Genomic DNA, 12,292 nt, shown 5'->3' with positions numbered 1-12,292 from the left:
GCCATTGTAAGAATCAGTGCGTGCCCTGCAGGGCTGGAATAAAAAAGGGTGAGTAGCTTTAGTGCCATTTTAAAGAATAAGAAACAGAAGCAGAAAGAGAGATTGGGAGTGCTTGTTTTGCTGAAAGTCACCAGGACAGTCGGAGGCGAGCCGGGTGATAGTCCTGCTTCTCTAGAAAGTAGGCTCAGGGCTTTCACCACAAACAACTCGATCTTCAAAAGAGGGTGGACAGCACAATGCAAATCATCTCCCAGCTTTTTGGGATGAGATGGTTTAGCATTATACACTAATGGTCATGAGAAGCTGAATAGAAAAACAGAGCTTGTTATTACAGGCAAAATGAGTGGCAGAGATGGCGAGTTGCCCAACAATTTCCATTATAAGGATCTTCTTTCAGGTATTCCAGTATACCAGTTTTTATGATTTCAGAGGTAAATATTTGTGCTTGCTCTCTGTCTGAAAGTTTTTCCCTCCAGTCACAACAAAAGTAATTTCTGGATTTTTCAGGATGAGTTTAGGAAAAGATAAATTGTTTATTCCTCTTAAAAATTCATATGTTTTCCTGAGAAACTGTCATGCTTATATATTGTGGAAGAAATACTTGATATAAATCCAGTGTTGACTCCAGTGAGAAAAATAAAATGATAGCAATGTAACAGTAGAGCTGAACTGAGCCCTCTACATTAAATATGTGAAATGAACATTTTTACTTCTACATTGCAACTCCCCTGAATGAAAAATAATTGGAATGACTTCCATTTATTGCGAAGGATACATACACAAGGGAGTATCTTGCATTGCACAGGCTAGTCTGCATTTTGCAACAAAGCGTGGTTCAGAGATAACTGAGCTAATGGAAGTAGTAAAGTCTTGTCAGCACAGTATTTATATGTGGAGTGTTTTCTTCTGCTCACAGGCAGCATGGATTTGCCTGATCTTACCATTACACTGCTTTTGGACCCGAGTTAGCTTCTCAGAGTCGTTCAGGACTGCACCATGTGGATATACCAGTTCTGGTCTGCAATGGCTTGGAAGATTCTGCCCTAAGCTTCACTGCTCCGTATGCGGGTTGTTATCGGTGGCCCCATCTCAGTTTGGACCTGGCCATTCTTCATTTCAGGAATATGAGAGTAATGGATGAGTGATTAGTGAAGAACAGTCTGCTGTCTCAAACCGCGGAATAGATTTTAGCTTTAGATCATTGAAAGTCAGAACAGGGCATATCTTTTCTTAGCCATCATAAATTATCCATGCAGGATGTACAGTAAAAGGCTGTTTGGCTGCGTTAAAATTGGCTAGACAAACAGAATTTCCATCTCTCTCAATGGCTCCTTCAACACCTAATTAGTTCCCAGATGCTAGTTGAGCAAGATGTCTTTTATCTTGGCTAATGTTATCTTCTTATACCTCCTAAATGCCCCCTGGTACCATTCTTCACTTTCATCTTTCTTCCCTCAAGAGAAGGCAGGATGGGTGTTCAGGAAGCTCTACTCTGAAGGTCAAGCTTGTAAAGACTGTGGGTCAAGTTGATCTTGTTATACCAGTCAGTATCTGGAGCAAAAGCTTTGAATCCAGAATTAGATTGATATGATGGAGAGCAGGACACAACTTCCTTTCTATGCATGTTCATAGGATCAGTATCCAACAGGAAAAAATAGAATTGCAGATTTTATTTCACTGTCAGTTCCATTTAATACAATTTACGACAAATTCAATGTTCATCTTTCCTGTTGCTAGAAGGTACAAAGAAGTCTGTATAAATCTGCCATTTCAGCTGGCGTAGCTGATTGTTGTGGGCAACAAGGAAGTACTCTCAGATGTAAAATAGTAAGAAATATCAGACTAACTGCACTCCTGATCCTTCTTAGACCCTCTGAGCATAACCACTTGGGGCCTCAGATATGTTAATAGCCAGGCTATCGGCCAACTGTGATTTACCTTGGCAGGTCTGATTTATATCCAAGCCTAGCAATTCTTTCCCCTCTGGCAGGAATGAGTGACCAAACAGCCTCCTTCAAGCTAAGTATTTAAGAGAAAAGCATTTCAGAGAAAGCAGATCTTCAAACCAATGGAGCAGACTATATATATATATATATATATATATATATACATGCAGCCTTCCCCTAAGGCTCGTGAAGCTGTGTCTCTAGCTAGGTTCAGTTTACTTGATTTGGATGACGTGCTCTGTTGTGTGTGGGGGGGGTGTCAATAGGCAAAAGCTCTGACAAAGTCAGTTTTGCAGTTTTATAGATGAGAATCAAGATTCTTCAGCTTAGACTTTGCACCACCATCTTTTAAGTTTCTATTGTATTTCCTTCTTATCTGCATTTTCCCTGTGCTGCACTGGAACAATACACTCGTGTGAACAATTCCAGCAGGCCCGTGTAACAGCTTTTCTCCTTTTTGACCAGGTTATGTATAGTCCCTATAGGATGTTTATGTCTTCAGATTTATAATGTAATCACATAGCAGCTTGTTTTCTATCACAGCAAAGACCAAAGAAAGCTGTAAAGTCAATGGGTTTCCCCATTTCTGCTCTTAGATCCATATGCCCACACTATGAAGGATGCAGAATTTATAGCAACATAATTCAATCATTCCCAGTTGCAATCTTGCCCGATTAGCGAGAGGCACACTGCAAAGTGAGTTCTGAGACTAGATCGCTTCCCTGCAAGGATATTAATAATACTTAGAAATTATATAGCACTCCAAAACCCTGTGCAAGCATTAGCTAATTATGTAGTACTCCAAAGCCCTGTGCAAAACATTAGCTAATCAATTCTTGCAGCACCTATCAAATAGATCAATATCATTGAATCCACTGTGAAGAGAGGTAACTGGAAACAGGAGAATGTGGATATCTGGTCCCAGTCCATGCCGCTGCCCAGTGTGGTAGCTGGGGTTAGACTTCAGCACTTGCCAGCCACTGCTCCCACATTTTCCTTGGCAGGATCCTTCTTCCCATCTGGCTCGCTGTGGATAAACACATGATTTCCAAAAGGAGGTCACCTACATGGATGCGAATGCAGATTTTACCAGCTAGACATGATTTCAGCCCATTCCAGGGCTTTGTAGAGGTCACCGGCATCAAGTAGTTTGGAAAAGCCAACATCAGTAAGTGACATAGAGAAGACTGGACCCGGCACGGCAAACTGAATTTTAATATTTGCTAGAATAACAGTTGAGTGTTTACCAGTGAGGTGCTCCAGCCAACTGAAGGCAGCACAAAGGAAACAATTTAAAATAATATATCATTGAGATGTGATACTACAGAGCAGGCTGTCTTGCAGAAAAGGAGAGGTATATCTACATGACACTTAGCAAATGAAGGAGAAAATAAAATATTCTTTCCTAATTGCACATTATTAAGGCCTCAAGCTACTCATTGTGTTAGTTCCTCTGGACCAAAGTTAGTTACTCTGGACCAAGAGAGTACTTATTGCTGAATTTCTGCTCCCAAGCCTGCCAGCAACTAATCCACAAACTTGGCAAAGTCAGTTAATTTGTTTTCCAGTTAAAAATATCACAGTAATCATGTATCTAGGAGGTACGCGTACTCCCATCCTACAGAGGATCGAGTCCATGCAACTAATCCCTGCAGGCCTTCTCCTGAAATAGTGCAACTCCTTTAATTCTTAGTGCTTTTGGAAACAGAGCTGAATTTCAGTATTGCTGCTGCTGATATGAAATTTTGAGTAGCCGATATAATAAAGGGGTAGCCCTAGAGCTTTTAAATAGGTACTCCCTGCTGGAGCGCTCAGCACTGTGAGATTACTTGCCTTACAGTTTTACCTCAAGGATGAATGATGATACAGAAGCACAAGCTGTCATAGGTGTCAAGATACTCTGCAGTATTTTCAACATCGGTGATTTCAGAGGGGCCATTAGAAATAGAGTCGCTTTGTGTAACTTGCTGAGACATGAGACAAACTGGATATTGCAGCGGCCTGAGTGCAGGCTGTAAGCTCGCTTTCAAAGTGTGTGTTGAATCAAACACTGGATGATGCTATTTTTATTAAAAGCCACAAAATGCTTGAAACCGATTAATACTCTGCTGCTTTACTAATGCCTCTGCTCAGAAAATTAAATGGTTTCATTTAACAAAACCAATTTTAAAGCTTTTTTGGTCAAATTTATAAGTGGGTTCAACCCCTTCTCTAAACTTCTGTCAACCATGCGTTTTCAGCACAACATATCAAAATGTCATTGGCTTCCAGTCTGCTCCTTCAAGTATTTGGAGGTATAAGGGAATTGTGCTTTTCTGGCACAGTTCATTCCAAATTCTTAAGGCACTTCACAAATATTAGCTACTTCCATCTGAATATAAACAAGGAGCCAAACACCTTGAATGTGTTGTTGCCATGCTGTAATGTCAAATGATTAAATATTTTGACATCCTTTGGCTCAATATAATCAGCTGGCTACAAAAGCTGAAGCAACAATTACTGTCGGTTCAGAGGGCAGTAGCAAATCAAAGTGCAGAAGTATCGCGTGCTAAATACAGTTGCTTGGGAGTCAGTGAAGAGCAACCTTTGGTGGTTACACTGGTTTGGTTTATTCTTTGGCAGTCTACCATATAATCTCCCCTGTTGAGGACAGCATTTCGTATCACCTAGCATAGCTGAAGTGAATTGCTGCCAGTGGAACAAACCGATTTCGCTAACATGGAGACTGCGCTGTGTCCCAGTGACCCAGTGCATGGCCTTCAAGTTAAAAAGCGAGACCATCTCTAAGATGATACCATCTCTCTAAATGACTAAGACATCCCTTAAGATCTTTCTAACTGCATCTGCATGCCATGGGATCCCCTCACTACAGCGGAGATGGGACTGGTAGCACTGGGTTAAGTGGCAGACAGTTGGATAACCAACTGGTATGGTGGAAATGGAAAAAAAGCAAGGTTTGATTTGCTGCAATCCACTGTGGTTCCAAGCCTGTGTGTTCAAAATCACGTCTTTACTGACAGTGATGTTTGTGCCAGTTGGTGGTCCTATGCATGTAGTGTTCATGTGTATAGCACTGGCTATTTGATCGCCCAATATCCACGGGGCAAGTGGGCTTCTCTAGACAGTGCCTCAGTGCACCCCTCCAGTCTTGGTGCCACCAAGAGGAAAATTGCCTCTTGCCAGTATATGCTGCACAAGTCCAAATATAGATGCAAATCTGCATCCAGAATAATTGCTCCAGTTCACTAATTCACTAATATATTTTCCTTAGGATAGCTGAGCATTTTAGGAATCGGTTCTGGAGACAAAGCATCTGCAAAGCTTGAGCTGTCCGTGAAGGACTCGACGCAGGTAATGCCATAGCAGAAAGCTACGTAATTCCTCGTGTCTGTGTTCACAGCTGAGGACTTTGAGGGTTTCCCACACCAGATTGTGGTTACAATTTTGAGGAGCTGTCTCAAGTTCAGGCTATGGCAAAAGAGGTTCAGAGCAAATCACTGAAATGAACAGTGGCAGGTCAGTGCAACCAGGCGGTGGTCGGCTTCAGGTATGAAAAGAACTTAAATTGGAAATTGCTTGCACGCTAGCCTCACAGGTAAGCTGTGATTTAAATTGGCCCTGCTACTGAAGAAATGAAAAGTGGGCTGCTTCTGTGCTTAAGGTATCTCCAAGATGATCCAGCAGAATTATAGACAAGTTAGGTCTGAAGTTTTATGCTGCAAATTGCTTGAGTTATCAGAAGTTAGTAGACACACATAGAATAGTGTTTCAGAGAAGAGTTGATGTGACTTTAGCAGAGGAAACTCGTGTCTTGCACACATAATATAGTTTTTTGAAGAGAGCGGGTGCATAAAAGGGAGCCAGGCGCTATGGAATAAGAGGAAAGTGTCTCTTCTGAATGAATAACTGGTTATAGATAGGAAATAAAAGATACAAATAACTGGGCAGTTTTCGCAGTGAAGGGAGATTAACAATTACCTGTCTTGCGAACCTGTGCAGTTCAATATACTCATAAAAGAGCTGGAAAAGGGAGACAGAAGATAGTGACGTGCCCAAATCTGCTGATGGTGTAGAGTTATTCCAGGTAAGCAAAAGTAGACGTAACTACAAAAAGTTGCAGAAGAATCTGACAATATCAAATGTCTGGGCAATAAAATAGCTGCTGAAATTCCATGTCGATAAGTCAAGTGCAGACACAATGCTAGGGTTTAAATTAGCCCACGAAAGAGGTCCTGGCGTCATTGCAGATGGTTCTTTGAAAACGTCTGCTCAGTGCTCAGCAGAGGTCAGAAAGGCAAGTGGAATGCTAAGAATTGCTGGGAAAGAGATGGAGAATAAAAGAGAAAATGTAAGTACACCACTGAATAAATCCATGGTGATCTTGAATACAGTGCAATTCCAGTCACCCCGTCTCAATGCAGAAGCAAAATAGAACTAGAAAAGATGCAGAAAAGGGCGAGAAGGCTGACCTGAGTTATGAAATGGGGAGTCTAAGCCTGTGAAGCTTGCTGAAGAAATGAATGAGCAGGATTAAGGCAGAGGTGTAAAAACAAGATCACTATGGAGAAAGTGAATAAGGAATTATTTTTTGCAGCAGAGGATGTAATGACATGGTCAGGCAAGAAGTTTAAAGCAAACAACAGGAAAAAAATTTCACGGGCTATAATAAATTAGGAAACTCATCAAACAAAATCTTTTACGTGCTGGAAGTACAGGTTGTTTAAAAAAGTAGTAGTGCTGAGGTTCCCAGCACTGGCTCCAACGTGTTCCTCCAGCACTTATCCCGATGTACCGAGTTGGCCATGTCCCCTCTGTCCTCTACACCTGGGTGAGGTTTGGGTTCTGGTTTGGTTTGGCCTCTCACCAGTAGAACCTGCTAGGTTTTTTTGGGCTGGATTATAATCACTTAAAGGATCATTGTGATCTTCTAGCGTGATCTCTCCTGTGACAAAAGCCACAGAAGTCCCTTGAATGAAGTAATGAATTAATTCTCTTTGAATTGCAGTGGAATATTGGGGGGAAAAAAGATCCAACAGTACCTTAAAAATTTCCTGCACTGAGTGAAAGGTCCCAAAGCTTAATTATACTCTCCCTAATTTGGTCCTTCCCATTTCTGCATGCAAAGGCTGCAGTAGCCCTTTTGGCTGCAGCACGGTTGTGGGAGGTCACATCGGATGGCTCAGGAATTTTGAGACAGCGAGGACTAAAAAAGTAGCTGCTAGAACAGGATTATCATCAAATTATATCTGCCTTGGTGGCAGGAAATCAATCAAGAGTGGGCTGATTTACACCTGCCAGAGCCAGCACATCACGAACTTCATCATCTTTCCCAGTGATGTTTTTATCTTTGCATCGACACAGTCAGTGCGAGGAAAATATTTTCCCGTTTAAAATCAAAACATTCAAGGTAGTGTTTGGCAGAGTGTCGGAGCCTGGGGTTCCCGCTGCTTCTGACAACAGTGCTGGTATCTTTTGCTAATGACCAAAGTGCAATATAATGAGTTGTCTTGGGCTTCTGCTTTATTCAGCGTGCAGTGTTTTAATAGACTGTTAGTAATTCTGAAAGGGATAAATGATGTTTATGCCCTCTTGTGGTATGTTATTGAACAGAATGGATTTTCTAACTGACAAAATTAGGCCAATGATGGAAAAGTCCCAGGTAAAAATCTGTAACGAATACTGTTTTGCACAGTAGAAAAATATCTATCCCTCCAACAGCATCCTCATGACTCAGTTAAGGGGGGGAAGCCAATTTTACATGCATTTACAGCAGCAAGTAAATGACTAATGCCCATGATGACAGAGTTTGTGCCATCTTTCTGGAGTGAAGATAATTTTAAAAGTGCTTTTCTTTGCTAGGAAGGTTAGAAAGTAAGTGAAATACTGCCTTCTAAAAGAGTTGTGTTGACACCTCTTTGTGTTAGTTGTTGCCGACGTGTTGTGATACATATCTTTGCATTTTTTATCTTCTTCACTCACACATTTGCGGGTAAATAATCTGATTCCTTTGGGACAAAGCCTGTCCCAAAGATGAAAAACACTGTTTGGTGATTTTACATGGGGAAATAAGGCCAGATTCCTGTGAAATTGGGCTTGTTACCCCGCCGTGTTCAAATACAATGAATTAACTAGTCGACATCTTCCTAACCGCACTGAGAATTTAGATGTAGGGTTGGGAACCGAGGGGCTCCCCAGACAGGTCAGTCACGGATTTTGTATCAATCTTATTACTTCATTCCTGATTGAAAACTGAATACAGCAAAATGTATCCTCCGGACAGTGAAATTACCAGAATAAATCAGACATGCTCTACAAAGTCCAGCAACTGATGTCAGACCGTGGTCAGTACTTAACTGTGCTGAGGCAGGATCTAGGAAACCCTGTTGTAGGAAGTTCGAAGACTTTTTGGTCCCAAATAATCACCTATTATTTAAGTGTTAGCTAATGCTGTGAGGAAGCGTTATTTCCATTACATGTCATCTTTCTCTCTGCCCAGCCACCAAGTATGTAGAAGACTATTGTAAGGAGGAAGGGAATGATTTCCGTTCCACATCCATGATGAGTACAACCACAATAGTAGGTTTAAATGAAAGTAGTGGGCTTAACTGGGCTATGCTTTAGGAGAAGCTCTCTAACAGGATGGTAAATATTGGAATGGCCTCCTTGAGGAAACTGGAGGATCTCCATCTCTGAAGATCTTTCAGAAACAGTTAAAGAAATGTTTGCTGGGAGTAAGGCTGCTATCATTCATTGTCTCATGATGAAAGAAGTTGGACTTGACTTACAACAGGTCTACCAGCTCTGTTCTTGTGATTCTGTGTGATGATTTCCTTTTATTGGGTTTATTTATTAGTATGATGAGAGAATATATTTATCTGGTAATCTTAAATGCTGACCCTTCGTTCTTACAGTTGATCTTACTGTCAAGTCTGGCTGATAGCAATGCAATTCTGTCTATGTCCGGTACTTTACAAGTATATTTTGCAACAGTAGTCCGACACCAATTAAAGTGCTTATTAGGTTATCATGGACTTCAGTGAGCACAAGCTGTGTCCCCATTGAGATGAGAATTGGCTCCAAAATATTGGGACTTACCAGTTTCCTTAGAAAAGGAAAATTCAGTAGGAAAAATGTCATGGCAATTCATGTGAAAAAGAAATTCCCTCTGTCAGAAACCTTTCAGGAGTTTCAAATTCAGTTAGGGGATATCAGAAAGAAATTAAAGTCTAATTTAAAATCCCCACTCACATTCCTTCTTTTCCTGCAAAGTGATTATTGCTCCTGGTCCACGTATTGGCAAATCTTTCAGAAATGAGCTGAAATTTTCCTTAAAAATACCTTTCTGGTCATGATGGAACTGTTCTTTTTGAAAAATGGGTTTGCAGCGACTCTGTGAAAAGAGCCCAAATGCTCGTATTTCTCAATTACATCAGTGGGGCTAAAATTTCACCCAGAAATTCTTCTTGGCATAAGGACATTTGGGATGGATAGCACATTTCAAAGCTGAGGCACCTGCCAGGTGAAGTTCTTGGACACTGCAAGGCAGCTGGCCAGGCTTGATCAAAGTGTGCTTTGCTGCCTTTCATGTTTGTTTTCCACTTTCGCTGATGGCACCACATCCCTGCCTGGCGTGGTTAATAAAGAGGAGAGAACGAATGTGTGGCCATAGCAAATTAAACAAATGAGCCATTAAAACAGCAGGGTGCACTGCCTCTTCTCACCAACGCCTACTTTGGTGCCCGCAACGTCTCCTAGCAAAATAACATGAGAGCAAGGATAAAGGGCTTTCAGGGATGTGCTGCAAATGTGGTCCAAGCGCTGAGAGATGTCTGTGGCTCCTGCTGAGAGAAAACCTAATGTCATTCATCAGCAGAGAAGCCAGCAAACCACTAATGGTTTTCCATCGTGTTTCTTGACAGGTATTGACGGAGGGCGGTTTTGGTCCCATCACAACAGAAATCCAGGAGGCTCCAGAGTTTTATTACGCCGAAGATTACCATCAGCAGTACCTCAGCAAGAACCCCGGTGGATACTGTGGCCTCGGGGGAACAGGGCTTTCCTGCCCTATTGGGATCAAGAAGTAGCCTCTGCTTACTCCACCGCCTCTGCTTTGTTTTAGGGAGTTTGAAAAAAGACCGACAACCATGATAGGTGTTACAGTACGCCCGCAGCATCAGTGCATAAAGATTTGGGAACCTGTTGGGGCGGCTTTCCGTAATCTGAGCAGTTTCCCATTCACTAACATTAAAAGCCAAAGTAGAGGCCGAAATTGCACTTGTTGGCAAACGCAGCTTCTTGCTCTGTGCAGCTCACTGGCTTTCCTTGCAATCATGTAATCTGGAGAGAAAAGAAACTTCTAGAAGTTTGGCTTGAAATGCTGTTAAAAGGATGAATTAGGAGGTGGTTGCACCTGCTGACTGCTTTGCATAGCTAATGCCTTCAGACATGTTTATTTTCTTGGGTTAATGAATTTGCTCGTGTTATGAGAGCTTTGACTTCTGGAGACATGGCTCATCTTAACTATCACAACCCTGTAATTTGATGTCTTCGAGAATGGTAAATTTACAAGATCAGTAATTCTCTCACAATTCCACTTTCACAGCAATGTGTAATATCACCTATAGTGCCTATTTTCTGAAACAATTTTAGGAAGAAAAAGTAAAAATTGTAGTGTGATACCTCTTTTTGACAGTTCCAAAAAGTGTATAAACACAAAAAGAAATCAATTTTGTTTCCTGCACTACAATAAATTACAAAAAAAGAAAAGAAAAATGTTGCCTGCGATGTGTTCCATGGCTCTAAGTATATATCTGGGTAGATCTAAAAAAAGTAGCAAATATTATAAAAGGCTGCAGCCTGCTAATTAAACACCAGGGCTTGTAAATCTGTATTATCATGCATGACAGTACAGAGGAGTAGAATTCGTATTGGCCGCACTGGAACATAATTATTCCTGTGATTAATTATTTGCACTTCAGTAGCTTGTGGAGCCCCCACCAAGACCAGAGCTCATTACGGCAGGTGCTGTGCAGACGTAATGTCGGGCAGTCTCTGCCCCAGTGCGTGTACAGTCAAAATAGCAGGACAGCCAGAAAGAGGCAAAATAAATTTTCGTTTTATTGATGAGGTTCTCAGAGTGGTGACTAAAAGCTACAGCCAAAGGACGTACGGGATGCAGGGGTTGTCCTAGATGGATATGGGATCCTACGGGTTAGATATATGCTATGGAGTATCCTAGGACAATCGGCTTCAGTAGGAGAGATGGGGATGGGTTTGTCCCACCCATCCAGCCTGCTGCTTGCAATACTTCCCAGAGCAGTGGGAGGTGTGGGCTTGAGCCTCTCATGTCTTTCCTATTTTGGAGGCTGTCTTAATCACTAAGTTTGAAGAACATGTGTCATTGGTGTGTCCTCTTGCAGATGTGCTTTCTTCAGGGAAATCTTGTAGGAGCCCGCCTTGATGTGTCAATTCTGGGCGGCAGAGCACATAAAGCCATTTTTGAGGGCCAGATGGTGGGGACCCAGAGACACAAATCCACCACATTTCCTTTTGGATAGCTCTCCGTGGCACTCCTCTCCATATCTTGGTTTGATGTTTCCTGCGCACCAGCTCAGGCTTTAGGCTCAGAAAGGCCCAGAACAGCTCCCTGAACATCTCCTGTAACTACCCAGCGGACCAGATCTTGTTCCAAGCTTGGAGCGACTGAAAATGTGCATCAGATAGTCTTCGTGCTTATAAATCCACTGCTGAAGTCCTGCCTGCTTTATCCAAAGACAGACAGTAAGTCTGCACCAGAGAAATTAGCTCCCCATCTTCCCTCACTCCTCAGCTGATGCTTAGTTCATTCCAGTCACAAAATCCAGAGGAAACCTGTCCTTTTAGCAGATTTATACCTGGGGCAAGCTTGAGAGGAGCTACCTCTGGCAGGATTGCCATGTTAGGCTCTTTCTGGAGATGCCCCAAAATGTGCCCACATCACACTTGGGATTTCCAGTTGCTGTGGTAACTGATCGCCTGTCCTTAACGTGTTGTGCCACTGAATTGTTCTAGCGCTCACTGTCAAGGAAACCAACACTTTCATCTAATTTCCTAGGCATGAGGTGACATAAAAGCAAAGAAGAGAGGAAAATAAAGTCTTACTTTCATCCTATGCATTTTTAATCTCTGCGTAATTCAGACTTCAGTGGGATAACTCCTGGTTTGCTCCAATGTACAAGGCAAAACATTTCATGTGCTGAATCATTCGGGTGCTCATAAAATGTTGCTCAGTTCCCTTCTGTCCTTTCCCCTCCCTCCCCTCCTGCTCCACGCTATAGTTATTGTTTTGAAACAAGCTGGAAAGCCTT

At 42.0% G+C, this 12,292-nt stretch overlaps 1 protein-coding gene across 1 annotated transcript in view; it reads left to right on the top strand.

Annotated features, from left to right (window-relative positions):
- MSRA (methionine sulfoxide reductase A) overlaps positions 1-10,814 on the top strand; it is a 300,168-nt gene extending 289,354 nt beyond the window's left edge. Inside the window, exon 6 of the mRNA XM_050893801.1 lies at positions 9,866-10,814. Within this exon, the coding sequence (XP_050749758.1) occupies positions 9,866-10,030 (165 nt within the window). The 3' untranslated portion in view covers positions 10,031-10,814. The remainder of the gene's footprint in view (positions 1-9,865) is intronic.
- Positions 10,815-12,292: the final 1,478 nt, after the last annotated feature.

Source organism: Gymnogyps californianus, chromosome 3 (assembly GCF_018139145.2).
Source record: "Gymnogyps californianus isolate 813 chromosome 3, ASM1813914v2, whole genome shotgun sequence".
NCBI lineage: Eukaryota > Metazoa > Chordata > Aves > Accipitriformes > Cathartidae > Gymnogyps > Gymnogyps californianus.
This window is presented reverse-complemented; position numbering and strand designations above follow the sequence as displayed.